Here is a 26,524-nt window from a genome sequence, read left to right as displayed (position 1 = left end):
TTCAACTAAACTTTATCTCTGAATCAATTAATTTAAATAATTTTCCAAAAGTTATTTTAGAATTCAATTATTTAAATGCATAAACTCAATTTTTTATAATAATTGTGACTCTCCAGACAAAAAAAAAATTAATTTATTCAAATAACCGATTAATTGACTATTATCAATTAAATATTTACTTGAATCAAATAATATTTATTGGAGTCAATTAAATGGTATTTGCTTCAAATACTAAAATTATTGGTTCAAATACCATTTACTTGACTCCAATAAATATTATTCGATTCAAGTAAATATTTAATTGATAATAGTCAATTAATCGGTTATTTGAATCAAATTTTTTTTCAGTGCAATAATTCAATTATTTTCACTACCTAATAATAACATTTTTCATGGAAATACAATTATTTAAAAAAATGTTTGATAAAACTCTAACCAAGAATTCAATTATATTCATAAATAATATAAAACTCATCGAAGAATTTCAATAAATGGTAATACTATTTTAAATTAATTAATCGAAAAATTCAATTATTTTCTCAAACTGAAATTTCCACAATAATTCAATTACTTAAAATAAAATTTTCATAATATTTATTATATTTCGAAAAAATTAATTATTATTTAAAACAATGTTTATAAAATTCTTATAAAGAATTCAATTATTTTCAAAAATAACAAATTTTTTCACAGAAATTCACTTTTTTGAAACATTTTAATAAAATTCTTAGCAACTATTCAATTATTTTCATAAATAATAAAATTAATTGCTGGATTTCAATTATTTTTAATACAATTTTACAGAAATTGCTCAAAAAATGAAATTATTCTTAAAAATTTAATTTCCATTCCTTGAAAAAATCAATTATTAAAAAAAATTTTTTTATTAAATTCTCTGGAAGAATTCAATTATTTACAAAAATAATAGAATTTATCTCAGGAATTCAATGATTTTTCAAATATTTTAATAAAATTGTTCGAAAGAAATTAATTATTTTAAAAACAATTTTAATTAAATTTTTTTGAAATAATTCAATTATTCTATTAGATTTTAATAAAATTCTTCACAAGAATTTATAAATAATTTTTAAACGATAATAGTTTTTTAATTTTGAAAAATTTCCAAACAATTAAAATTTGGTGAAATCTTTCAAAAATAATTGAATTTTTGAAAAGTATAAATAAAAATGATCAAATTTTTAAAGAATTTTAATTATAAACAGGACCATGATTTCTCAAAAATTGTAATAAGTCCAGAAAGTAAATTTTGAATCTTAAAAAATTATTACAAAACAATTCTAATAATTAGTTTTTAAAAATATTTTATTAATGTAATTTTTCGAAAATACTTGTATTTCTTAAAAGAATTTTTGTATAATTTAAGAAAACTAATGAATTTATTTTAATTAAAAATTTTTAAGATATTATTGTTTTTTCCAAAATATTAAAAATAATTCTAAAATGTTAATTGAAAATATTGAAAATATTGTATTTTAAAAAATTAGAAGCTTATTTTTATTTTTAAATTTACCTTTAACCCCTTCACTGTCAGTGGGCTCTATAGAGCCATAAAAATGTCGTGCCCTGTATGTCCATGGGCTCTATAGGGCCATCGAAAAAAAAGACATTTAAAAGTTAACGAATCTGGCTAAAAATCCTTACTTGGGGGTTTTCGGGGTCGCTGAATCCAAATCCGTTGTCGAAAATTCAAAATTCAAAATGGCGCCCAAAAAAATTTTTAAGTTAACGAATCTGTCTGAAAATGCCTTAAAATGCCTACTCGGGGATTTTCGAGGTCGCTGATTCCAAATCCGTGGTCAAAAATTCAAAATTTAAAATGGCAGCTTTAAAAAGGCGACAAAAAAAATTTTTTTAAGTTTACGAATTCGTTAAGTTTTTAATTTTTTTTGGTCGATATTTTGAAGCCGCCATTTTGAATTTTGACTTTTCGACTACGAATTTTGAATCAGTGACCTCAAAAACATATAATATGACAATGTCATGATTTAAAAAAAAAAAATTTTTTTTGAACACTTATGGCACAAAAACTTTATTTTCACTCGACTGTGAAGGGGTTAAAGATTTTTCATTAAAATTTTTGATATTTTAATTATTTTCAAAATTTGCAATTAAAATTCTTTAAAAGTTGATTTTCAAAAATTGTAACAAAATACTTGAAATAAATTAATTATTTTCAATTAAATTTTACAAAATTTTAACTATTCAAAAACAATTTTTGAAAGATTTGTTTTAAAGTTATTTTTCGCATTATAAAAATCAAAATAAGTTGCACTTTTTTTTTTTTTACTAAAAATTGTGGTATTTTGTTGCAATGTTTGGAAGAAAAGTCGAAAAAGTCTCAATTGTCTTAATTTCCCTGACAAAAAATTTTTTCCATAACTTTTACCTGACTTAACTGACAAAAATTTGGTTTTAATATGTGATGGAAATTTTATCATTTATTACCTGGGAATTATGGAAAAATCATGGAATTTTATAAGGAGAAATTTGTAGAAACCCTGAGAAATGAAATAATTCGATAAATAATATAATTTTTGAAATTGTACTCACTTTCTGAATTCAGCTTTTCTTCTTCTTTGGCCACTTCCTCTAAAACAGAATAAAATTGGAATTTAGAATTTCATATTTTTCAAATAAATAAAGAAATAAGTGAATAAAAAAATTTGATATCAAAACCCAAAAAACTGTAAATATATAAATTTTTAATAATAATTGATTTATTTCCTTAAGTTAATGTATGAAAACAAATCGATTATCGATTGCAATTCGTATCGTTAAAAAAAACGTGTGCAATTTGCTACACAAAATGATTGCAAAAAGCAATATTTTTTAGAATATACAAAGAATAGAAAAATGGCCATATATTAGAATATAAAGAAATAGAAGAAAATTCGAGAGGAAATTATAGTCTTTTTGAATGAAGCGATAAATATTTGAAGGTTGATTTTCTAAGAACAGCTATATATATATACACGTAAAAGTTTGAAATAAGCAACTACCACTAAAATTCACTTACATATGTGCAAGTGAATGGATTTCTGTTAATAGGCATTATATTTTGAGTTTGTATTATTCGAACTAGAGTATTGGATTATGGGCCTGTCAGGAGCCTAATAACTGGTCTAAGGCCCTCCGAACATCTGATACGGGAAAGGGCCCTTTTACAATGTGCGCATTAAATACTAATCGTAATGTGCAAGAAATTGTACGCGCACGCACCTATACACTCTAAATATAATAGCAAGAGTTAGGCGAACGTTTGGGTTCATCAAAGGCACCGACGACGACCACGACGACGTGCTGCAGCTTAATATCCAAAAAACTTATGTCCGCGACAAGAGCCAAGATTATCACTTTACTCAAAGCATTTTCATTCGGCAAAAGCATATACAGTACGCCACACGATAAAAACAATATGTGACATCAAGTGGGGTCACCTTTTTTGCGCAGTATTTCTATTTAAACTATTTTTTCTTCATTTCATAATTTAATATATTTTAATTTTATTTCATATCATTCCGCAACATTTATTTTCTTTCGATAACCATTTTAATATATTCATTTAACTATTTTTCTTGATATTATTATATGTTGACCTTAGCACTATACTCTTTGCGAAATGAAAATAATAACGTTCTAAAGATAGAACAACTAGTACTTTTGGATTTTCAATCCTTACACTACAAAAATTAGGTATCTTAAAAGTATCTTTGTAGTCACTTTTAAGATACTTCTTAAAAAGTTTTAAAATTCTTAAAAGTAACTTTGTAGTCACTTTTAAGGTACTTAAAAAGGTAAGAACTTAAGGTACTTCTTAAAAAGTCTTACAAAATCTTATAAGTAACTTTGTAGTCACTTTAACAGGGTTGCCAAGCGTGCACGCTTTATTTGCTCTTTTCAAATTCCCTATGACTTTTCCAGGTTTTCCAGGTTAAAAAACGGAATTTAAAAACGGAATTCCAGGTTTTTAAAACGAAAATTATTCGAAAACGTCAATAACTTCATTTTTAAATAAATATTTAATCATTATTTTTTTATAAAAAATTAAGATATACAAAAATTTGAAATTCAATAACATATAAGAATATTATTATAAAACATGAAGATATCGATCACTCCGAGTCTTCGACTCGGAGTAATCGCTTTCTTCATGTTTTATAATAATTAAAACTTGCTACTTTGTTACTGTAACTTCTTCAAAAATTATTTTCATCATTACGATTATTCATTTCTAGAATTTTCAACTGAAATTCTTCTTTAAGTCCATTTTTTAAAATAATTTTTGAAAAAGTCCTTTGTGAATTTTCAAATTCTTTTGTTTACAATTCAATTTTACGAAATTTCATCGATTATTCGGCAATTCTTCAATTAAATATATATTAGAAATTTAAAACTTCAAATAATTAAAAAACAATTGCATTAAACTTTTTGAGAAAAATTAAATCTACAGAATTCTTAATTAAAAGTATGAAAAGTTCAAATTTTCAAAGCTCTTAATTTCTGAAATTCATTTTTAAATTAATATTTATTAGAAAATTCTATACAAGAATTCAATTATTTAACAATGAAAATAAATATTTTATTAAACAATTGAATATTTCTTAAAATTGAATTTTCATAAAGAATTTTACCAACAAATTTTTAAATAATTGAATTCTCTTGAGAAATGTTTAATAAAATTTTTAAGAATAATTGCATCTTGCAAGAAATTTGATGAAAATTGTATTAAAAATAATTGAAATTCTACCAAGAATTTTATTAAAAGTTTTGAAAATAATTGAATTTCTCAGGATAATTTTTTTATTTATAAAGTTAATTGAAATTTTGAAGATAATTTTATTAAACTTTCTGAAAATAATTGAATTTCGGAGAAGAATTTTATTAAAATTTTTTAATTTATTTATCTTTATAGATAATTATAATTTAAGATAATTGAAATTTTGACGAGAATTTTATTAAACTTTTTGAAAATAATTGAATTTTGGAAAATTTTATTATTTATAAAGTTAATATTGAAATTTTGATGAAAATTTTATTAAACTTTTTTAAAATAATTGAAATTTAGTCAAAAATGTAATTAAAATTTTTAAAAGTAATTGAATTTTGGATGGTAATTTTATTATTTTTTTTTTTTTGTTAATTGAAATTTTTAAGAGAATTTTATTAAACTTTTTGAAAATAATTGAATTCAATTTTTTTTTATTATTTATAAAGGTAATTGAAATTTTGACGAGAATTTTATTAAACTTTTTAAAAATCATTGAATTTCAAAGAAGAATTTTATTAAAATTTTTGAAAATAATTGAACTTTGGAGAATAATTTTATTATTTATAAAGATAATTGAAATTTCGACAAGAATTATGTTAAACTTTTTGGAAATAATTGAATTGAACATTTTTTTTATTATTTATAAAGGTAATTGAAATTTTGACGAGAATTTTATTAAACTTTTTAAAAATCATTGAATTTCAAAGAAGAATTTTATTAAAATTTTTGAAAATAATTGAACTTTGGAGAATAATAATTTTATTATTTATAAAGATAATTGAAATTCTGACAAGAATTTTGTTAAACTTTTTGAAAATAATTGAAATTCAAAGAAGAATTTTATTATTTATAAAGATAAATGAAATTTTGCCGAGAATTTTATTAAATTTTTTGAAAATAATTGAAATTCAGAGAAGAATTTTATTATTTACAAAGATAATTGAAATTTCGACAAGAATTATGTTAAACTTTTTGGAAATAATTGAATTGAACATTTTTTTTATTATTTATAAAGGTAATTGAAATTTTGACGAGAATTTTATTAAACTTTTTAAAAATCATTGAATTTCAAAGAAGAATTTTATTAAAATTTTTGAAAATAATTGAAATTCAGAGAAGAATTTTATTATTTACAAAGATAATTGAAATTTCGACAAGAATTATGTTAAACTTTTTGGAAATAATTGAATTGAACATTTTTTTTATTATTTATAAAGGTAATTGAAATTTTGACGAGAATTTTATTAAACTTTTTAAAAATCATTGAATTTCAAAGAAGAATTTTATTAAAATTTTTGAAAATAATTGAACTTTGGAGAATAATAATTTTATTATTTATAAAGGTAATTAAAATTTTTACAAGAATTTTGTTAAACTTTTTGAAAATAATTAAAATTTGGCTAAAATTTTTACTAAAACTTTTTAAAATAATTGAATTTCGGAGAAGAATATTTTATTAAAATTTTGGAAATTAATTATTAATAAAATTTTGGAAATTTTATTATATTTATAAAGATAATTGAAATTTTGATGAGAATTTTTGTAAATTTTGAAACATAATTGGATTTCTGCGAAGAATTTTCTCAAAATTATTTTGAAAAAAATAGAATTGTTACGCAAAGAATTGCATTAAAATTTTTGAAAATAATTTTATTCTTTAAAGAAATTGAATTAAAAATTAATTGAAAATAATACTTAAATTCTAATAAATAAATTGTAGCAAAGGTTATATTAAAGTAATTAAATTTCTTTGATAATTTTTAATAAAATTTTTAAGAATAATAACTTTTTTCGAGAAATTCCATTAAAATTGTATTTATGAGGCGCATGCTTATTCCCGAAATCTTTTTTGACCAAATAGTTATTTGATATAAAAATCCCATTTAACATAATTCTCATTTGACATAAAGTTCACTTGATATCAATTTCATTTGACGGATAAGTCATTACACATAATTCTCATTTGACATAAAATTCAGTTGTCATAGATTTCATTTTACATAAAGATCATTTGACATGAAAATGTAGGCGAGAATTTCAAAATTATCGAATCACAATGTTGTTGATAATATCTAATTGGTTACTTTTAAAATTCGCGCCGATATTTTTTATGTAAAATGTAATTTTGTTGAATAACTTTTATGTCAAATCTAATTTATGTCAAATGACTTTTATGACAAATGAGAATTATGTTAAATGTCTTTTATGTCAAATGAACTTTATGTAAAATAAAATTTATGTTAAATGAGAATTATATTAAATCACATTTATGTCAAATGAAATTTATGACAAATGAATTTTAGGACAAAATAAAATTTATTAAATGTATATTTTGTCAAATGACGTATATATGTTAAATAAATTTTACCTCAAATTAATTTTATGTCAAATAAAACTTATGTCAATTAAAATATATGTCAAGTGATTTTTATGTAAAATAAAATTCAAGTCAATTGTATTTTTACGTTAAATGAAAATTATGCTAAATGATTTTTATATCAAATAAAATATATGTTGAATTAATTCTATGTCAAATGACATATATGTTATATAAATTTTATGTCTAATTGAATATATATCAAATGATTATCATATTAAATGCCATTTGTGCAATAAAAAGTGTATGTTTAATGAAATGTATGTCAAATAAATTTTAAATTAAATGTTTTTATACCAAATAGATTTTTTGTTTAAATGAAATTTATGGTAAATGATTTTATGTCAAACAACTATTATGTCAAATAAGATTTCGGGAATAGTCATGCGTCTCGTATTTATTACACTGTTAGTATACAGCAATGCTGCTGAAAACTCTTTATAGCGAGATTCACAGAGTGAAAGTAGAGTACGAAGAGTAAATTTGTACCCTCTCTCTCTCTCTCTCTCTCTCTCTCTCTCTCTGTCTGTTATTCCAACATTCTAATTCACAATTTTCGTCGAAATTCTAAAAAAGCAAAAATCACTTCTCCAGGTTTCTGACGCATCCTATACACACAGATGGTTTGGGAGGATTTCCGTTTATCCAATGAGAATGTACCACAGGGTCAGAAGCATTCATCCCCGGAGGCTTGAAATTCAGAATTTGATCCCCTTTGCGCTGGCAAGGAACCGAGGATATTATCCCTCGCGAAGCTGTGTAATGAAACCGTTTCGGCACCCCCGTGAAATCATCCCCCTTTTGTACCAAGGTCCGCATATAACGTGCGGACCAAAAGCTACATCAGCACACATAAATAAAGGATGGAGCTTACATCCTCGATATATGCTACACACGTGTATTCGCATATATACACATGAGTACTTGACAATAATCTAAGTCCTTTCCTTATCGTACGTACTGTACATGTCTTCTAAAATATAGGGGGCGAAACCCAATCATTTTGCGGTATCCTCGTCGCCATCATCATTATCCTTGAGATCATCGACGAAATCCACATAATTGCTTCAACCCTTGGGACTCGATATCATAACCGCACCGACATTTTCAATCTTCCCTTTCGTTTCGTGCAGCAAAAGAGGGCGCTCTCTTGGTGTCTGGAGTGGATAAAACCCTGGATATGTTTCGTGGCAAATGGGAATAATTTATTAGCCGTTTCACCCTCACCCTACACTCCACCCTACTGAGGGAAAGGGAATCTCTTCCGGTGTATATGATGAAACACACCAAGCGACACACTACATCAATGGAGGATAGCATCACTCATGGCTTTCTGCTTTAAATAATAATCACCGGACGAGTACTAATTTTACAACCAAGGAGATCAAAATTACAAAAGTGCGTTTAGCATTCTATTTCACTTTTTTAAATTCTACTTCAGCTATAGTAATTTTAGTTTTTAAATTCTATTTCATTTTGCAACAAAAATTTCACTTTGTTTTTCCCAGACTGTCCAGACAAACTTTTGACTTTTTCCTTGAACCTAAGACTATTCTGATTCACTTTAAAAATTATTAGATGCTCAACAAAATATTTTATTGCGCATTTATGTACGAAATTCTTCAATTAAGGCTCCGAATTTTAAAAGGGTACTTTCAGCATTGATTTTAAATGGTAACAGTGTCGTTTTAAGATCCGGAGCCTCAATTGTAAAATTATTCGAAAACATCAATAACTTTACTTTTAAATAAATATTAAATCATTATTTTTCCATAGAAATTAAGATTTTCATAAATTTTAAATTCAAACCTCTTTGAAATTCAACAACTTATAAGAATATTATTAGGTATAAAACATAAATTCAATTATTTAAATACAAAAATAAATACTTTATTGAATAATAGAATGTTTCTTAAAATTGAATTCTCATAAAGAATTTTATTAACAAATTTTTAAATAATTGAATTCCTTGGACGAATTTTAATAAAAATTTGCATTTTTCGAGGAATTTATGCAAAATTGTATTGAAAACAATTAAAATCCTACGCAATGAGTTTTATTATTTATGAAAATAATTGAATGTTTACGAAGAATATCATTAAAATTTTTAGTAAATAATTAAATTTTTTCAAGAAATTTAATTACAAATGTATTGAAAAAAAAAATTATTAAATTCTAATGAGCAAATTATATTATAATTTTCTAAAATAATTGAATTCTTTCGAAAAATTTTAATAAAATTTTTAAGAATCATTGCATTTTTTGGAGAAATTTGTATAAAATTGTAATAAAAATAATTGAAATTCTGCGACAAGTTTTATTATTTATGAAAATAATTTAATTCTTGCCACGAATTTTATTAAAAATTTTTAAAAATAATTGAATTCTTGCCACGAATTTTATTAAAAATTTTTTTAAATAATTGAATTCTTGCCACGAATTTTATTAAAATTTTAATAAAAAAATTAATAAAAATTTTAATAAAATTTTTAAGAAACATTGCATTTTTTGGAGAAATTTGTATAAAATTGTAATAAAAATAATTGAAATTCTGCGACAAGTTTTATTATTTATGAAAATAATTTAATTCTTGCCACGAATTTTATTAAAATTTTTAAAAATAATTTAATTCTTGAAAAAGTTTTATTATTTATAAAAATAATTGAATGTTTGCAAAGAATTTTATAAGACATTTTTTTTTAAATAATTCAATAATTAAGTTCTTTCAAGAAGTTTAAAAAATATTTATTAAATTCTAATGAACAGATTATATTAAATATTTATAAAAATAGTTCATTTCTTTTGAAGAATTTTAATAAAATTTTTAAGAATAATTGCATTTTTTGGAGAAATTTATTTAGGAATTTATGAAAAATGAGTTTTAAATAACTGAATTTCTGTGAAAATTGTATTATTTATGAAAATAATTAAATTGTCCTAAAGTATTTTATTAAAATTTGTTAAATTGTTTCTAACAATTTTATAGAAAATTTGTAAATAATTGAATTTCTGTGATATTTTTATTATTTATGAAAATAATTAAATGTTTGCGTAGAATTTTACTAAAAAAAATTTTTATTAATTGAATTCTTTTAGGAATTTTTTTTTAAATACTAGATATTAAAAATCATTAATTGAGGAAAGTTTTTGAAAATAAATAAAATTTTCCTAAGAATGTTTCTTAAATAATTGAATTATTTTGGATAATTTTATTAAAATAGTCGATATTGAAAATCATTGAACTGAAGACAATTTTTAAAAATAATTGAAGTCTTGCCAAGAATTTTCTGAAAATTATTGAATTTCAGATAAGACTTTTATTATTTTTAAAGATAATTGAAATTTTGTGGAGATTTAAAAAAAATTTTTGAACACAATTGTTTTTTTGCGAAGAATTTGATTACTTTTGAGAATAATTGAATTTCTGCAATCATCAAAATTCATTTTTTTAGTGTTTTTAACTAAAATTTTTCTATAAATCCATTATTTTTAATAATAAATTAAATTTTAAAAAAAATTAATTAATTAATTAATTTAAATTTTAATATTTTTTAAAAAATTTAACTAAATTTCAGAAGAATTTGAATTATTAAAATTTTTTAAAAATCTGTTTCTTAAAATTTCTAATTATTGAATTCATTGAAAATTAAAATTTTTAAAACTTTCTAATTAAAACTTGAAGTTAATTTATTTTATGAAAATTGTAAATGAAACTCTTCTAAGACTCAATTAATTTAAAAATATTTAAATAAAATTAATAAATTATACATTAAATAATTTCTAAGTAATAATTTTATAATAGTCCTTTAAGAATTAAGTTATTTAAAAAATTTATTTTATTATTTATTTATTGTCAGAAATTGAAAAAGTTGAAGGTTTTTTTTTATTAGAATTCGAGGTAATTTCATAGTTTATGAAACGAATAAAATATTCAGAATTTTCTTATGTATTCTAAAAATTTAATATTTTCCAGTACTTTTAATAAAACTTTCTGACTTTTCTCCGATTTATCTGACTAATTCTACTTTTCCCGACTTTTCCCTAAATTTCCTGACTTTCCTGATTTGTGGCAACCCCGATTATAATTTTAAAATTCTGTACTTCAGCTTCAAAAATTTACCCCATAGTTTTAAAATTCTACCTTTAGTTTGAAATTATTTAAAGTATAAAATTACAAATCCAGAAGCAAATTGCTTTCTAAATGAAGAAGCAGGTAATATCAGAAGGTTAGCCTTTACACAGCTTCATCCTTGTATATACTTTGGAAATGAAGAAATGATTTTGCCGGCACGTGCACGCCTTTTTTTGAAAAAAGAAAAAGAAAAAAGTTTTGACGTATGCTATACTGTTTGGTATTATTGAAAAGCGGAACCGGCTGTCGAGATACGGATCTGACCAATCATAAAAGCCGCATAATGGCCACTTATTCATCCATCTTAGGGAACAGTTTTACAAAACGACAAAGGCGGAAATTAGTCAGGTTCGTTATGCTTATTAATTGACTGACATTTCCGTCATATTATTTGTACGATGAATCGAAAGACCGCAAAGGCACTCGAACCCGCCCCGATCTATACCCGCACCAAACCATTCAATAATCAACACCGTCTCAAAAAAAAAATAATAATAAAAAAACAACATTCATTTAGTCCTTTTTTTCATTTTCAAACAAAACACCAATGTACGTTATACGTTTCCACTTCAGGAAATATTTCTTCAATTTTAAACTATAAAAATATGATATAAAATATTAAATAAATATTTTAATAAAGATTTTAAATGAAAATAATTATATTCCTAAAATAATATTATAATATATTCTCTTGTCTATCGGCCCGTTTATGTAATAAATAAATTTTCAAGGTGGCAAATTTTTTCATAAAAAAAATTCACTGTCATTTCCCGGTCCAGCGGCCACCCTGTAAATTTAATAAAATATAATATAAAAAAAATATAATGTAGCGAAAATATTGAACTTTTTTCAAAAATGTTTCATTAAAATTAAACTAAAAAACGAGGAAATGAGAGAATTCTTTTTCTGTACAGCATTTTTTTTTCTTTTCTTTTTTTGAATACAAAAATTTGAAGGGCGTTTAAATGTAGTATCCGAGATGGGTAGATTAAATAATTTTTATCCTGTTATATTTTTGTCTCACTGGTGGAGCATGAATAGAAAACGAATGAAAAAAAGTTAGCATGAATTGCTCTCGAAAACTGCAGTGCTTCCCTTAAGAGGTTTCAATTCAACAGAAATTCTTTTATATTACTGTAGATCTTTTTGCACAATATATATATAATTATACACGAGACCACTAATTATCAGATTTTTGTGTTTCCACTCTCTGCCTACTTGTTTGTATAAATTTCTCCATTTTCTTCTTCTTCAGAAAAATAAAGAAGATGTTGGGGGAGAAAAAAATCGTCGTTGGACGAAAGGATACTTAATTAAGATTATACAAATAGAAAAAGAAAATTTTGTATCAATATCAAGTAAAGACAAAAGAGATAAAAAAAGTTGAATATAACTCTTAATTTGAATCAATGAAATTTTTACCAATTAGTAATCAATTTCTAAAATTTTAGGGGAGAGTCTCCAGTTGTGAGACAGTCAATTTTTTTTAACATGCAATATTAAAAAGCCGATTGGTTTATATAAAAACATTTCTTTTTATATGAGCCAACTTTTTCGTGTACGCCGAAGCGGATATATAAACTGTTTTTGTTAAATACAAACACTGTGTGTGATAATCGACTAAAAAGCGTTTTTTCAATAAATGCAAAGTACTTTTTTTCCAAGTTAATTAATTGGAAAAGGTAAATGTAATGCATTTTCTTTTAGTGTTTTCCTTATATTTTGTGATGCAATATTGCATTGTTCCAATCTACGGTTGAAAATAATTTAATTTTCCTTTTTCAAAATAGCGCCAATTTCTGGGTGTGAGACACAGCATATCACCAGTTGTGAGACGGTGTCAACACCCATCTGGGCAGCATAAAAAATACGACTTTGCAGGCATACTATTTAAATGTTGTTTTATTTTGTTTTCTAGTATTTTTGGGCATGTCAAGTGGAAAAAAGTCAATTGATTCAGAAGAAATCAATTTTAATGCTCTTGTTGAAGCTATTAAATTGTGTTTATTTGATAGTCATATTTTGGCGAATAAATATTATTATTCAGTATATAATAATATATATTATTAATATATTTAATTATTTCTACTAAACATAACGTTTTATGTCAAACTTATTAAATTTTAGCAATTTTTAATGAGTGTCTCACAACTGGAGACATTTTTTTTTTTTGAAAAAAGCGATGTGCTCGGAAAATGTATCGTAAAATTTTCTGAGTTCATCGAAACACTATACTTTCTTTTAATAAAAGTTGCGTATTTCTGTTACCTTTCGAACGGTGTATTTTATTTACAATTTCGTTTACCTGTTTACAATTTACGGGTCAAAAATAAAACCCGTCTCACAACTGGAGACTCTCCCCTAGGGTTTATAAATCAGTAATAAAATAGGAGACTTTTAGGGGACCATAAAAATTGATTAAATAAAGATAAAAATATTATTTATTTATAGATAGATATTAAAAAAAAATGTTTTATTAAATTTATTTACAAATTTCTTCAAAAGTAAAAGTATTCGAAAACATCAATAGTTTTATTTAAAATAAAAATTTAATCATTTTTTTTTCATTGGAATTAAGATGTTCAAAAATTTCAAATTCAAACCTTTTCATATTGAACAACTCATAAGAATATTATTATAAAACATAAAGAAATCAATCACTCCGAGTCGAAGACTCGGAGTGATCCATTTCTTTATGTTTTATAATAATTAAAGATGACCGACTGACAAAATCATTAGTTTATTATTATATGAATATTGTTACTGTAATTTCTTCAAAATTATTTGGAACATTTCAATTCAATTAACATTTTCTAGAATTTTTAACTAAAATTCTATTTTAAATCAATAACATCAATTATTATTCAATTAAACTTTTTCAAAAAAAATTAATTCTACAGAATTGTTAGTTAAAAATACGAAAAACAATAATTTAATTCTACGAGAAATCAATTATTTAAATACAAAAATAAATAATATTGAATGTTTCTTAAAATTTAATTTTTACGAAGAATTGCATTAACAACTTTTGAAAATATTTAATTTCTTTTCAGGAATTTAATTAAAATTTTAAAAAAATTTATTATATTCAAGAATTTTATAACGATTTTTGGAAATTGTTGAAAACTTTATGAAGTATTTTATTAAATTTTTTAAAAATAATTGAATTCCTGAGAAGAATTTTAATGATAATGTTTAAAAACAATTGAATTCATGAAAAGAATTTTATTAAAATTTTTGAAAATAATTGACTTCTTTTGATAATAATTTTTAAAAAATTTTTGATTCTTTACGAGAATTTTTAAACAATTTTGAAAATAATTTAATTTCTGCAAAGTATTTTATTACTTTTCAAAAGAATTGAATTCTTCTGATGAATATTGATATTTATCAAAATAATTGAATTTTGGAAAAGAATTTTATTAAAATTCCTTAGAATAATTGATTTTATGGGAAGAATTTATGCGATTTTGTTGTTTATCAAGCTAATTGAATTCTTTTGCAAAATTATTTAAAAATTTTTGAAAATAATTAATTTTCTGCGACGAATTAAATGTTATTTATATATGAAAATATTTGAATTATTGCAACGAATTTTATTGTTTTATTGAATGTTTCTTAAAATTGAATTCTTTCCTCAAGTTTTAATAAAATTTTTAATAATAATTGCATTTTTCAAGGAATTTAAAAATAATTGAATATATTTGAAATTCTGCAATGAAAATAATTCAATTCGTAAATTAAATTTTATTATTTATGAAAATAATTGAATCTTTTCGTATAGAATATTGCATCAACAAGTTGTTTCTATAATTAAATGTGTTGATAAATTTTATGAAAATAGTAAAGATTTAAAAACATTCAATTGCGAAAAATTTTTGAAAATAATTGAAATTTTGCAAAGAATTTTATTTAAATTTTTGAAAATAATTGAATGTTTGGCGAAAAATTTTGCTGTGTATATAAAAATAATTGAATTCTTGACGAGATATTCATTAAAATTTATAAAAATAATTGAATTCGTGCAAAGTATTTTATTAAAATCTGTTTAAATAATTGAAATTTTGACAAGAATTTAATTAAAATTTTTGACAGTAATTGAATTCTTGAGAAGAATTTCGATATTTATCAAAATAATTGAATTTTGGGAAAAGAATTTCACTCAAAATCCTTAAAATAATTGATTTTATGGGGAGAATTTTGTTGGTTTATCAAGATAATTGAATTCTTTTGCAGAATTACTTAAAAAATATTGAAAATAATTGATTTTCTGCGACGAAAAAAATAGGGGAAATTTAGGGGAAATTTTAGGGGAAATTTTAGGGACCAAAATTAAAAAAGGGGATTTTTAGAGAAATAGGGGACAGACTGTGAAGACTGGGTGCGGGAAATTAATTATTCTTCTAAAGAGTGGCTGGAATTTTTAGTACATGCTTCTCCAGAACACTGAAAGGTTTTCAAAGAAGTGAAACTGAAATTTAGCCATATTGCTTTTTGCCATGGACATTCCAGATGCAAATGGCTCGGGTAGATGACAGAAAAGCATGCGGCAATGGCGGCTTAGGAAAATCTGCTGTTGATTGGTTGATTTTAAGGGAACGCATTTTTAGGCACCCTTCGGATTTGCCCTTATTGTCATTTTAATTTCAACCCCTGAAGGCAGTGTGGGGTCTCTCTCTTCGTATGAACGCACCCTTTGCGAAATTGGCTTCACGACGCAGAAACTGGTTACGCCAGGAGAAGCAGATTCACATTTAACGGGTGTTCCGAGAATTCATCTACTCTTGCCGATGGAAAATCAGAGTTACTTAACAAAAATTTAGTTTCATTTTTTCCTGATTTCAAGACAAAATTTTCCCTTTTTCCCTAAACCTAAAATTGAGTCGTCAAGTTTAATTTTTCAATGACTAATAGGTACTTTTTTCGGTGTTAAAGCTTCTTTCTGATACTTTTTTAAAATTAATTATCGAGTACGAAAATTCCCTACTGACTTTTCCAGGTTTTCCAGGTTAAAAAACAAGGTTCTAGGTTTTTAAAACTACAATTGTTGCCAATAAAAATTTAATTTTGTTTTTCCCTGACTTTTCCTTATTGACTTTAAAGAATATTCTGATTCAGTTCAAAAATTATTAATCAGAAAAATGTTCTATTACTTCTTTTTTAAATAAATATATAATCATTATTATTTTTCCAAAAGAATTAAAATTCTTCAAAATCATTCAAATTCAAATCTTTTGAAAATGAAACAATTTTTAAAAAATTGTTATAAAATTTTAACGGAAATTCATATTTAAATCAATTTTTATTAGAAAATTCTACGAGAATTCAATTATTAAAATACAAAAATAAATAATTTTTTAAATAATTGAATGTTTCTTAAAATTGAACTCTCATAAAGAATTTTATCAACAAATTTTTAAAATAATTGAAATTCTTTTGACGAATTTTAATAAAATTTTTAAGAATAATTTCATTTTTTCGAGAAATTAGATTAAAAATGTATTAAAAATAATTGAAATTCTGCCAAGAATTTTATTAAAAGTTTTGAAAATAATTTTGGATGGTAATTTTATTATTTAAAAAGTTCATTGAAATTTTAAAGAGAATTTTATTAAACTTTTTAAAAATAATTGAATTTCGGAGAAGATTATTTTATTAAAATTTTTGAGAATAATTTAACTTTAGAATAATTTTATTATTTATAAAGGTAATTGAAATTTTGACAAGAATTTTGTTAAACTTTTTGAAAATAATTGAAATTCAGAGAAGAATTTTTTTATTCATAAAGATAATTGAAATTTTCCGAGAATTTTGTTAAACTTTTTAATAATAATTGAAATTTTGCTAAAATTTTTTACTAAAACTTTTAAAAATAATTAAAATTCTTTTGACGAATTTTAATAAAAATTTTGAGAATAAATTTCAAGTTTTCGAAAAATTAGATTAAAATTGTATTAAAAATAATTGAATCTCTGTAAAAAATTTGATTGAATTGAGAAAAGTTCTTAAAAATAATGAAAATTTTGCCAAGAATTTTATTATAATTTTTGAAAATAATTGAATTTTATTATTTCTAAAAAGAATTGTAATTTTGACAAGAAATTTTTTAAAATTTTGACCATAATTGAATTTTCTGTGAAAAATGTTATTATTTTTGAAAATAATTGAATTCTTGAGATGAATTTTAATAAAATTTTTAAAAATAATTTCATTATTCGAGAAATTAGATTAAAATTATATTCAAAATAATTGAATCTCTGTAAAAAAATTGATTAAATTGAAAAAAGTTTTTGAGAATAATTAAAATTTTGCCAAGAATTTTATTATAATTTTTGAAAATAAATTGAATTTTGCAGATGAATTTTATTATTTCTAAAGATAATTGAAATTTTGACAAGAAATTTTTTAAAATTTTGACCATAACTGGTTTTTTTGCGAAAAATGTTATTATTTTTGAAAATAATTGAATTCTTAAGATAAATTTGAATAACATTTCTTTTTAAATAATTGAATTCTTTTGTGACATTTTATTGAAATAGTAAACATTGAAAATAATTGAATTTTGATAAATTATTGAAATTAATTAAATTTATACGAAGAATTTTATTAAAATTATTTTGAAAAAAATTGAATTGTTAAAAAGAATTTCATTAAAATTTTAAAAAATAATTTAATTCTTTTAAGAAATTTTATTAAAAATGTATTGACAATAATATTTAACTTCTAATAAATTAATTATAAGAAGGCTTTTTAAAATAATTGAATTTATTGATGAATTTTAATCAAATTTCTAATAATAATTAAATTTTTCGAGAAATTTTACTAAAATTGTATTAAAAATAATTGAAATTCTGCGATGAGTTTTTATTATTTATGAAAATGAATCAAAACCTATAAAGTTTTTTATTATTTATGATAATAATTAAATCTATGTAAAAAATTTGATTATTTATGAAAATAATTGAATTATTGCGAAGAAATTTATAAAAAAATTTGTAAATAATAGAATTCCTGTAAAATTTTTATTATTTAATTCATTCATTGAAAATTGAAATTTTCTAAAATTTCAAATTAAAACCTTTTGAAGTTAATCTATTTATGAAAATTGTAAATGCAACTCTTAAAATTCAATTAATTTTGAAATATTTAAGTATAAAATTAGATTTTAAGAATAACACAATAAATTTACAAAACAATAATTTTCCAGGCTTCTGATCAAAATTCCATGATTTTTCCAGGTTTTTTTAGTGTTTATAAAATTCCCTGACATTTTCAGGTTTTACATATAGGTTTCCAGGTTGCGTGGCAACCCTGAATATGAATGAATGATTTTGTAGATTAATAGATTTAGAAAATTTTAGTTGATAAGAATATTAAGAAAATAGTAGTTGCTATTTTTTAACGAGTGTGCTGAAAGTTTAAGGTTGATTGTGCACGTGAACAATTCAGAGATAACAATGGCGTTAAATACCTTTGTGTTATTTGTGGTTGTCAATAACAGAAACCAGAGCAAAAAAAAACTTTCTTTGCTCTAAAAGTTTTATTAATTGAACTCAGTGTCAATTCTTTTTGTTTACAACAGATTTTTTTTTTATTACAAATTATAATTTTTACATTTTATTTTGTCTACTTTGCAAAATGGACAAAAATGTCAATGAGGATTTTGTTTGTTTGTTTTTTTTTTTTTTGACAAAACGAAAGAAGGGATGTCAGCATTTTACAACATCATCCTCTTATCCTTATAATGACACCCACGTGACTTATTCGCTTCGAATTGGAGCCATTATTGCGCTCAGCGGCCGGAGAAAGGCTGCTTAGAAGACAAAAGCCCACCTGAAACTTATCGTGTAGCTTATCCTGAAATTAAACGCTGTCGGTTATCCGGAGCTTTTATTCGATTCGAGATGCGACAGTGGAGATAGGGTGCGCGGACCCACGAGGGAGCGAAATAACGTCAGAATTGAAAGCATAAGGGAGGGTCGAAGCTGGATATATGTACCCATCCTGGGAAATGAGAATCAGAGACCCTCGAGGGTTAAAATTAAAATGGCTGTCACATGCAGTTGAGACCTCAAATTTCAAGCACTGGAAATGTGTCTGCCATGTGACACATTACTTTATGTGAAAATCTTTTTGTTTTACTTTCGCGGATCATTTTTGCCTCACTATAATGGTATATTTTTTAATGTTTCTATGAAATTTTACTTTTCGGATTTTAGAAGTTTGTTTCTCATCAAAAGTTAAAAAAAAATATCAAAAATGACGATTTTTTATGATAATGGTCGACAGCATCATCATGTTTGCCTCATAAACTATATATGAAATTACCATGAATTCTAATACAAAACCAACAATTTTTTCTATTTCTAAAAATAATTTCTTTTTACATATCTTAGTTCTTGAAGAACTAACATAAAATTACCACATACAATTTATTTACTGCATAATTTTACGTAAATATTTTTAAATTAATTGAATTAAAAAATTTTTCATAAATAATAAAACTTTGTACATGGTACGAAATATAAATCATCTATTTATTCAATGACGTGTCAAAAGTATAATAAAGTGCAGTAATCGTGGTATAAATTTACGATTTCACTATATACAAAACTTCAACCAGTGTTCCTCTATGTAGAAAAGAAATAAAATAAAAAAAAATCACATTGTTTCGCAGGAAAAGCTTTACCCACTTAAGGAAAGTTTTCAACTTTGATATTCAGGCTTCAGAACGTTCGCACCACGAGTTATTAAACTCTCGAACGCTACTAAATTGAAACCGGGTACAGTCTTTGTAAAAAATCTTCTATTCAATAAAAAGAATATATATATACCTTTTAACATTGACTTTACATTCAACAGGAAAGTTATATAAATTTAAACTTCAAAAACCAAACATTTAAAAGGGTTATTGCGAGAGCTTTTTTACAATAGAAAACATTTTTGGAGAAAATTGATTTCAATTTAATCCAACTTTTCACATAACAGTAGAGAATATATAATATTTATTTAGCTGAATTCCCATTCAGTGAAACTTCGCCTTTAGTTAAATGTTCAATAAATGAGGATTTTGTTTGAAATTTTCGTTTCATTTTAGAAGAATTAGCATATAATTAATATATTTTTAAAATTCAATTATTTTTAATATAGACAATTTTAATAAAATTTCCCCAAAAAAAATCAATTATTTACAAACATTTTAAAAAATTCTTCGTAAGAAACGAAATTATTTATACAATGCATTTTAACTTAAATTTCTTAATAGAATTCAATTATTTTCATGAATAATAAAGTTTTCAAAGAAATTCAATTATTTTTAAACATTTTTATAAAATTTTTTACAAACATTCAATTATTTTTATAAATAATAAAACTCATCGCAGGATTTCAATTATTTTTAATGCAATTTCTAATGAATTCTTCGAAACATGCAAGAAACATTAATGCAAGAATTTAATTATTTTCAAGAAATTTTCGAAATTCAATTATTTTCATAAATAATACAATTTTCATAGGAATTCAAAGATCTAAAACACAATTTTCATAAAATTTCACGAAAAAAAAAATCAATTATTATAATAAAATTTTATTCTTCTAAAAAATTCAATTATTCTCATAAATAATAATTTTACAGGAATTCAATTATTTAAAATTAATTATAATTATTTTCAATGCACTTTTAATATAAATTATTTAAAAAATTCAATTATTTTTAAAAATTTGAATAAAATTCTATATAAGAATTGAATTATTTTCAATAAAATTTTAATTAAATTTGTTGAAAAAATTTGTAAAATTTCAATTATTCTCATAAATAATAAAATATTTCGCGAGAATTCAATTATTTTCATAAATAATAAAATTTTTACAGGAATTCAATTATTTAAAATTCAATTTTCATAACATTTTTCGAATATAATCGATTATTTAAAAAAAAATTTATAGACTTCTAGACAAGAATTTAATTATTCTCATAAGGGAGCGTTCACAAATTACGTAACATTATAAAGGGGAGGGGGGGGTCTAGCTATTTGTTATGTACAGCAGAAAAAATGGCGCTAATGTATGTAACAGTGTGTTACATGGGGGGAGGGGGGGGGGGTCAAAATTTTCAAAAATTAGCGTTACGTAATTTGTGAACGCTCCCTAAATAATAAAAGTTATCGCACAATTTTAATTATTTTTACTAGACTTTTAAATGAATTTCTCAAAAAATGCAATTATTCTTAAAAATTGTATTAGAATTTTTTGACAGAATTAAATTATTTTAAGATATTTTGATAAAATCTTTTATCCAAATTCTTTATAAGAATTCAGTTTAGAAAAATATTAAAATAATCAATAAATTGTTTATTTTTGTATGTAAATAATTGAATTTTCGTGGAACTTTGCAATAAGAATTTATTTAATTGGAATTTCAGTTGAAATTTTAGATAATAATTGAATATTTAAAGCGTTAGAGTGTGAATTTTCAGAAATAATAATTAAATTTCAAAAGGTTTTTTGAATTGAAATCTGTGAAAATTTTAAGTGGGGGAATCTATATATTTTCAACTATATAAAGAAAATATTTTTAAATATTTAATAAAATTATTTTTATAGTAATTTTTTGAGAGGAATGCAATGGTCATAAAAAGAAATTGGTCAGAAAATATTTTGACCCTTTTTGAATTTTTATTTTTTCTAAAAATTGATAGATTTTGTAATTCATGCGTAATTTTGTAGAAAATATGTTTTTGTATCCATAAAAAAATTGCTGAATGGAAAAATTAATATTTACAGAAGTTTTAGGATTAAAAAAAATAGTTTTCAGGTTAAGAATTTTAAAAAAATGATTATTTATTAACGAAAACTCATTTATTTTTTTTTCTAACTAATTTCAGAACATAAACTTTAACAAAAAATTATTAAAAATTTATTCGATAAAACATTTTTTTTGAAAAAGTTTATGTTCTGAAATTAGTTAGAAAAAAAACAATTGAGTTTTCGTATAATAAAATTTTATAATAATCAAATTTTTTTTTAAATTCTTAACCTGAAAACTATTTTTTTCTTAAAATCTTTTGTAAATATTAATTTTTTCATTCAGCAATTTTTTTATGGATACAAAAACATATTTTCTGCAAAAAATAATTTATTTATTTATTAAATTAAAATATTTTCTTCTGATAGTTGAAAATATAGATTTACCCTTTCCTTAATTGTTGTAAAGCTGTAATAATACTTAAATTTTTATTCTTAAAAGAAATGATTAATTTATTATTTTTTTAAATGATTAAAGTTTTTAATAATTTTAATTAAAAATTTCAAGAAACTAAATTATAGAATTTTGAACCAATTAGTTGAACTGAATTAGTTAGGATGGTTGAGGTTCCACTGTATTTCCAAATTTTAGTTGTAATGAAAACAAAAAAAAAAGTCAAAAAGAATCGTCACTGAAGGTACATCAACATAACCTATAATTTTTCGTCCCTTTCTCCAGAGCGCTAATAATTTTTCCTAAAACCTCATTCTTTTCGAAAAAGAGTATTCGATATTCGGTGCCATTTTATGAAGAAAACAAACCGTGTGGAAAGAAAAAGAGTATATATGAGAAAAAGCCATCGTGAAAACTGTCTTTTTAAGAGAGAGCTTGCAGCAGCGGCAGCGGCAGCGGCAGCAGAGGCGGAGAAATTTGTCGCCGTCTCTGCTTCTATCAGGCTTTCCATCTTTTCTTCTCATTACTCAGCTTTCGTCCCAAGCCCTTGGGGCATATCCCCCTCAATGCACCCTATATATAGTAAAGCTCGCTCTTCGGGGGCGTCTAATAATGTCGTCAGTCAGGCGTTTTACGTTCTCGTTCTCTATGCCAAGCCCCAACCCCAACTGGCAACCTCTGTTCACCACCCCCCGAGACCCTCGCCATCTACTGCCAGCAAAATGAGCCTCGCTTCACCAACCAGCCACCCCCCCTCAACTACATCGTGCCAGACTCTGCTGCTAGCTGCTATACACTGCCTTTCCTCCAATCTATCAAGCTACGGATAAAAACCTGCGAGAAAATACTCTCGACGTTTCCGCCACTAGCGAGGATCATCCCCCTTTCCATCTTTGGCTTAAAGCAACAACTTTTCATGTAATGGAAAATGTTTCGAAAACAATGTATCAACTGCGCTAATGTTTGTTTTTCTTATATTCTGATGGCCAAATGAGAACATGCGACGGGGAGGGATTTCTTTTTTCTGATATCGATTTCACTCTCCATTTTGCTTTCTCTAAACTGTACTGCATTAACGCATGAATATGATGACAGTTTTCAAAATGGCGGGTTCAATAACCAAATAAGCTGTAAGTTTGCTGCAAGTAGCAACACAGATAACTTTGATCTTCTTTGGCAAATGCTAAAGAGCATTTGCTTGAGACTAAGAAAGTCTTTAAAATTTTCAAATATTTCTTTCGTATATTTCAATAAAGAAATTTTCACGAACTTTCTGTATTAAAGAAATCTATAAGAAAAAAACCGAGTCCCAAAACTCATAAAATTTGTCTCCTATCAATACGAAACCCGCTTATAAACGTTCATCCTAAGACAAACCAGATGTTGAACAAACCTTTCGAAAAGAAAAAATAGACAGCCAGCATTTGGTATTTTTGCTTTAAAACGAAAAAATTTAACAATACATTTACATTCTTTAATGAATCTCAAATATTTATGACTACTTTAAATTTTTTAGTAAATAATTAATTGTTAATGTATACTCTTAAGCAATAAGGATTGATTTCTCAATATATACATTTACATATGGAAGACGATTGACAAAAAAATGGTGTATTACTAAAATCGAATGTTTCATTTCAACTAATATAGAAAAATAAGGAAAACCATACACGCAGTAATGAAAAATGTCCTTTCATTCTTATTTTTATTTAATATTATCATATTCTTATTTCAGATTTAAAGAATATTAAAGCAGAAATCTCACATTTAATTAAAAGTTATAACTTAAAATCATAATTAGTGTAGTTAAAACAATAGATTTTTGATAAATATTATCTAAAAAGTAATTGAAAACTTTTTAAAATTTTATTTTTTTCCAAAAAGCGTTGTAAAACCTATGATGAATTAACTTTTTCATTAAAATAATGGTGAATATTCCGTTATTTCAAGAATTATTCACAAACTATTTTAGAATTCCAGCGAAGAATTTTATTATTTTTGAGAATAATTGAATTTTTACAAATTATTTCGACAAAAAGAATACAAATTTTATTGGTCAGAATTCAATTCTTATGTTTAGTATTTTATTAAAATTGCATTGAAAATAGTTTTCGGAAAGGAATAAAGATAATTGAAATTTTGACAAGAATTTTATTAAAATTTATAAAAATAATTGAATTTTAAAGAATAATTTTATTATTTGTAAAGGTAATTAAAATTTTGAAAAAGAATTTGAAAAACAATTGAATTCCAGCAAAGAATTTTATTATATTTATGAGTATAATTGAATTTTTACAAATTATTTCGACAAATTGAAAAAAATTTTTATTGAACAAAATTCAATTCTTATGTATAGCATTTTATAAAAAATTGCATTGATAATAGTTAAATTTCGGAAAGGAATTTTATTTTTTATAAAGATAATTGAAATTTTGATAAGAATTTTATTAAAATTGCATTGAAAATAATTGAATTTCAAAAAGGAATTTTATTATTTATAAATATAATTGAAATTTTGACAAGAATTTTATTAAAATTTATAAAACTAATTGAATTGTGGAGAATAATTTCATTATTTATCAAGATAATTGAAATTTTGAACCCGTGTGGAAAAATATTGTGGCAGTCTAGAGTCCAATGATTTCCCGATTAGCAATCATCAAGTCCGTCTAATTCTAGAGGGTCCATCAAGTCCCGAATCAGTGACTTAACAGATGGGCTTATTAGAAAAAATCTAAGTCAAATATGTCCGCCTAGTACGGTGTTATTAAGACCGTCTAGATTTGGTCTAGGATGTTATATGCGCATGCGTCGATGAATGCCCAGCTGTTAAGTAACATGGCGCCTAATGGCGTCGCGTCGTTTGGCGTCGTTAGATCAGTCAGTGTGTGATGCATTTTGTTTGTGAATTATAGTATTTGTTGTGGTTTCTGTTTTACGTGAATAATAATGTGCTATGTTGTTGTTGTTTTCTGTATAATTTAATTTTAAATGTGCCCTGAAAAAAAATGATTTTGATGTGTTTCTATGTGTTTTGATTAGTCGGCTGAAGCTAGCAGTCGTACTCAGCATCAATGTTTAGGCGTCATCTACCAATATGCCTCTCCTTCAAATTTAGTAATACTTAATGATTTAAAAAACCATCGAGTATTGTTATTTGAGAATCAATATCAACTAAATAGCAAATTTAGTAAGTTTTTATTTATTAATTTCATTAATTAGTGGTTGACGCCTAAAGATTGGTGCTGAGTACGACTGCTAGTTTCATTCGGCTGTTTTGATTTGCAGTAAATTTTATTTTACAAAAAGACTACTATATCTCCAATGCCAAAGATTGGGAGAGACACAAAGCCTTACGCTTAAAGAAAGTTGAAGTGAAAAATACAGAAAATTAAAATATTTTTTTATACTTTTTATGTAAAAAAAAGTCATCAAAATTATTTCAAATATAATTAAGTTTTATCATTCTAAGAATAGTTGTCATAACATATAATGAGAAATTTTGAATAGACGTAGATTAGAATTTACTAGCACTGCTGATCAGACCAGAAACGCTGGTCTATTCTAGACTATAGCGTGGAAGTTTCGTTTCAATTCTGAACAGCCGCTCGACAAGACCGTCTGCCCTGGGTCTAGAAAGACGTTAGACAGTCTATTAAGCGCTTGGTCAGCGCCCTAAAATTTTTCCACACGGGAAAAAGAATTTTATTAAACTTTTTGAAAATAATTGAATTCCAGGGAAGAATTTTATTATTTATGAGTATAATTGAATTTTTACAAATTATTTCGATAAATTAAAAAAACATTTTATTGAACAGAATTCAATTCTTATGTATAGAATTTTATTAAAATTGCATTGAAAATAATTGAATTTCGAAAAGAAATTTTACTTTTTATCAAGATAATTGAAATTTTGATAAGAATTTTATTAAAATTTATAAAAATAATTGAATTGTGAAGAATAATTTTATTATTTATAAATATAATTGAAATTTTGCTGAAAATTTTATTTAAATTTTTGAAAATAAT

The 26,524-nt window shown here is 23.7% G+C and overlaps 1 protein-coding gene across 3 annotated transcripts in view; it reads right to left on the bottom strand.

Moving 5' to 3' along the window:
* The window catches only part of LOC122511209 (Fanconi anemia group J protein homolog), a 120,600-nt gene that overhangs the window by 37,680 nt on the left and 56,396 nt on the right, over window positions 1–26,524 (bottom strand). For 2 of the 3 annotated variants that reach the window (XM_043626326.1, XM_043626327.1), the window contains exon 4: window positions 2,572–2,610. The exons of the other annotated variant lie outside the window; for it this stretch is intronic. In XM_043626326.1, the coding sequence (XP_043482261.1) occupies window positions 2,572–2,610 (39 nt within the window). The remainder of the gene's footprint in view (window positions 1–2,571; window positions 2,611–26,524) is intronic. 3 annotated transcript variants of the gene reach the window in all.

This window comes from Leptopilina heterotoma, unplaced genomic scaffold (genome assembly GCF_015476425.1).
Source record: "Leptopilina heterotoma isolate Lh14 unplaced genomic scaffold, ASM1547642v1 Lhet_81, whole genome shotgun sequence".
In the NCBI taxonomy this organism is placed as follows: domain Eukaryota; kingdom Metazoa; phylum Arthropoda; class Insecta; order Hymenoptera; family Figitidae; genus Leptopilina; species Leptopilina heterotoma.
The sequence above is the reverse complement of the archived record's forward strand: the minus strand, read 5'-3'. Positions and strand labels throughout refer to the sequence as shown.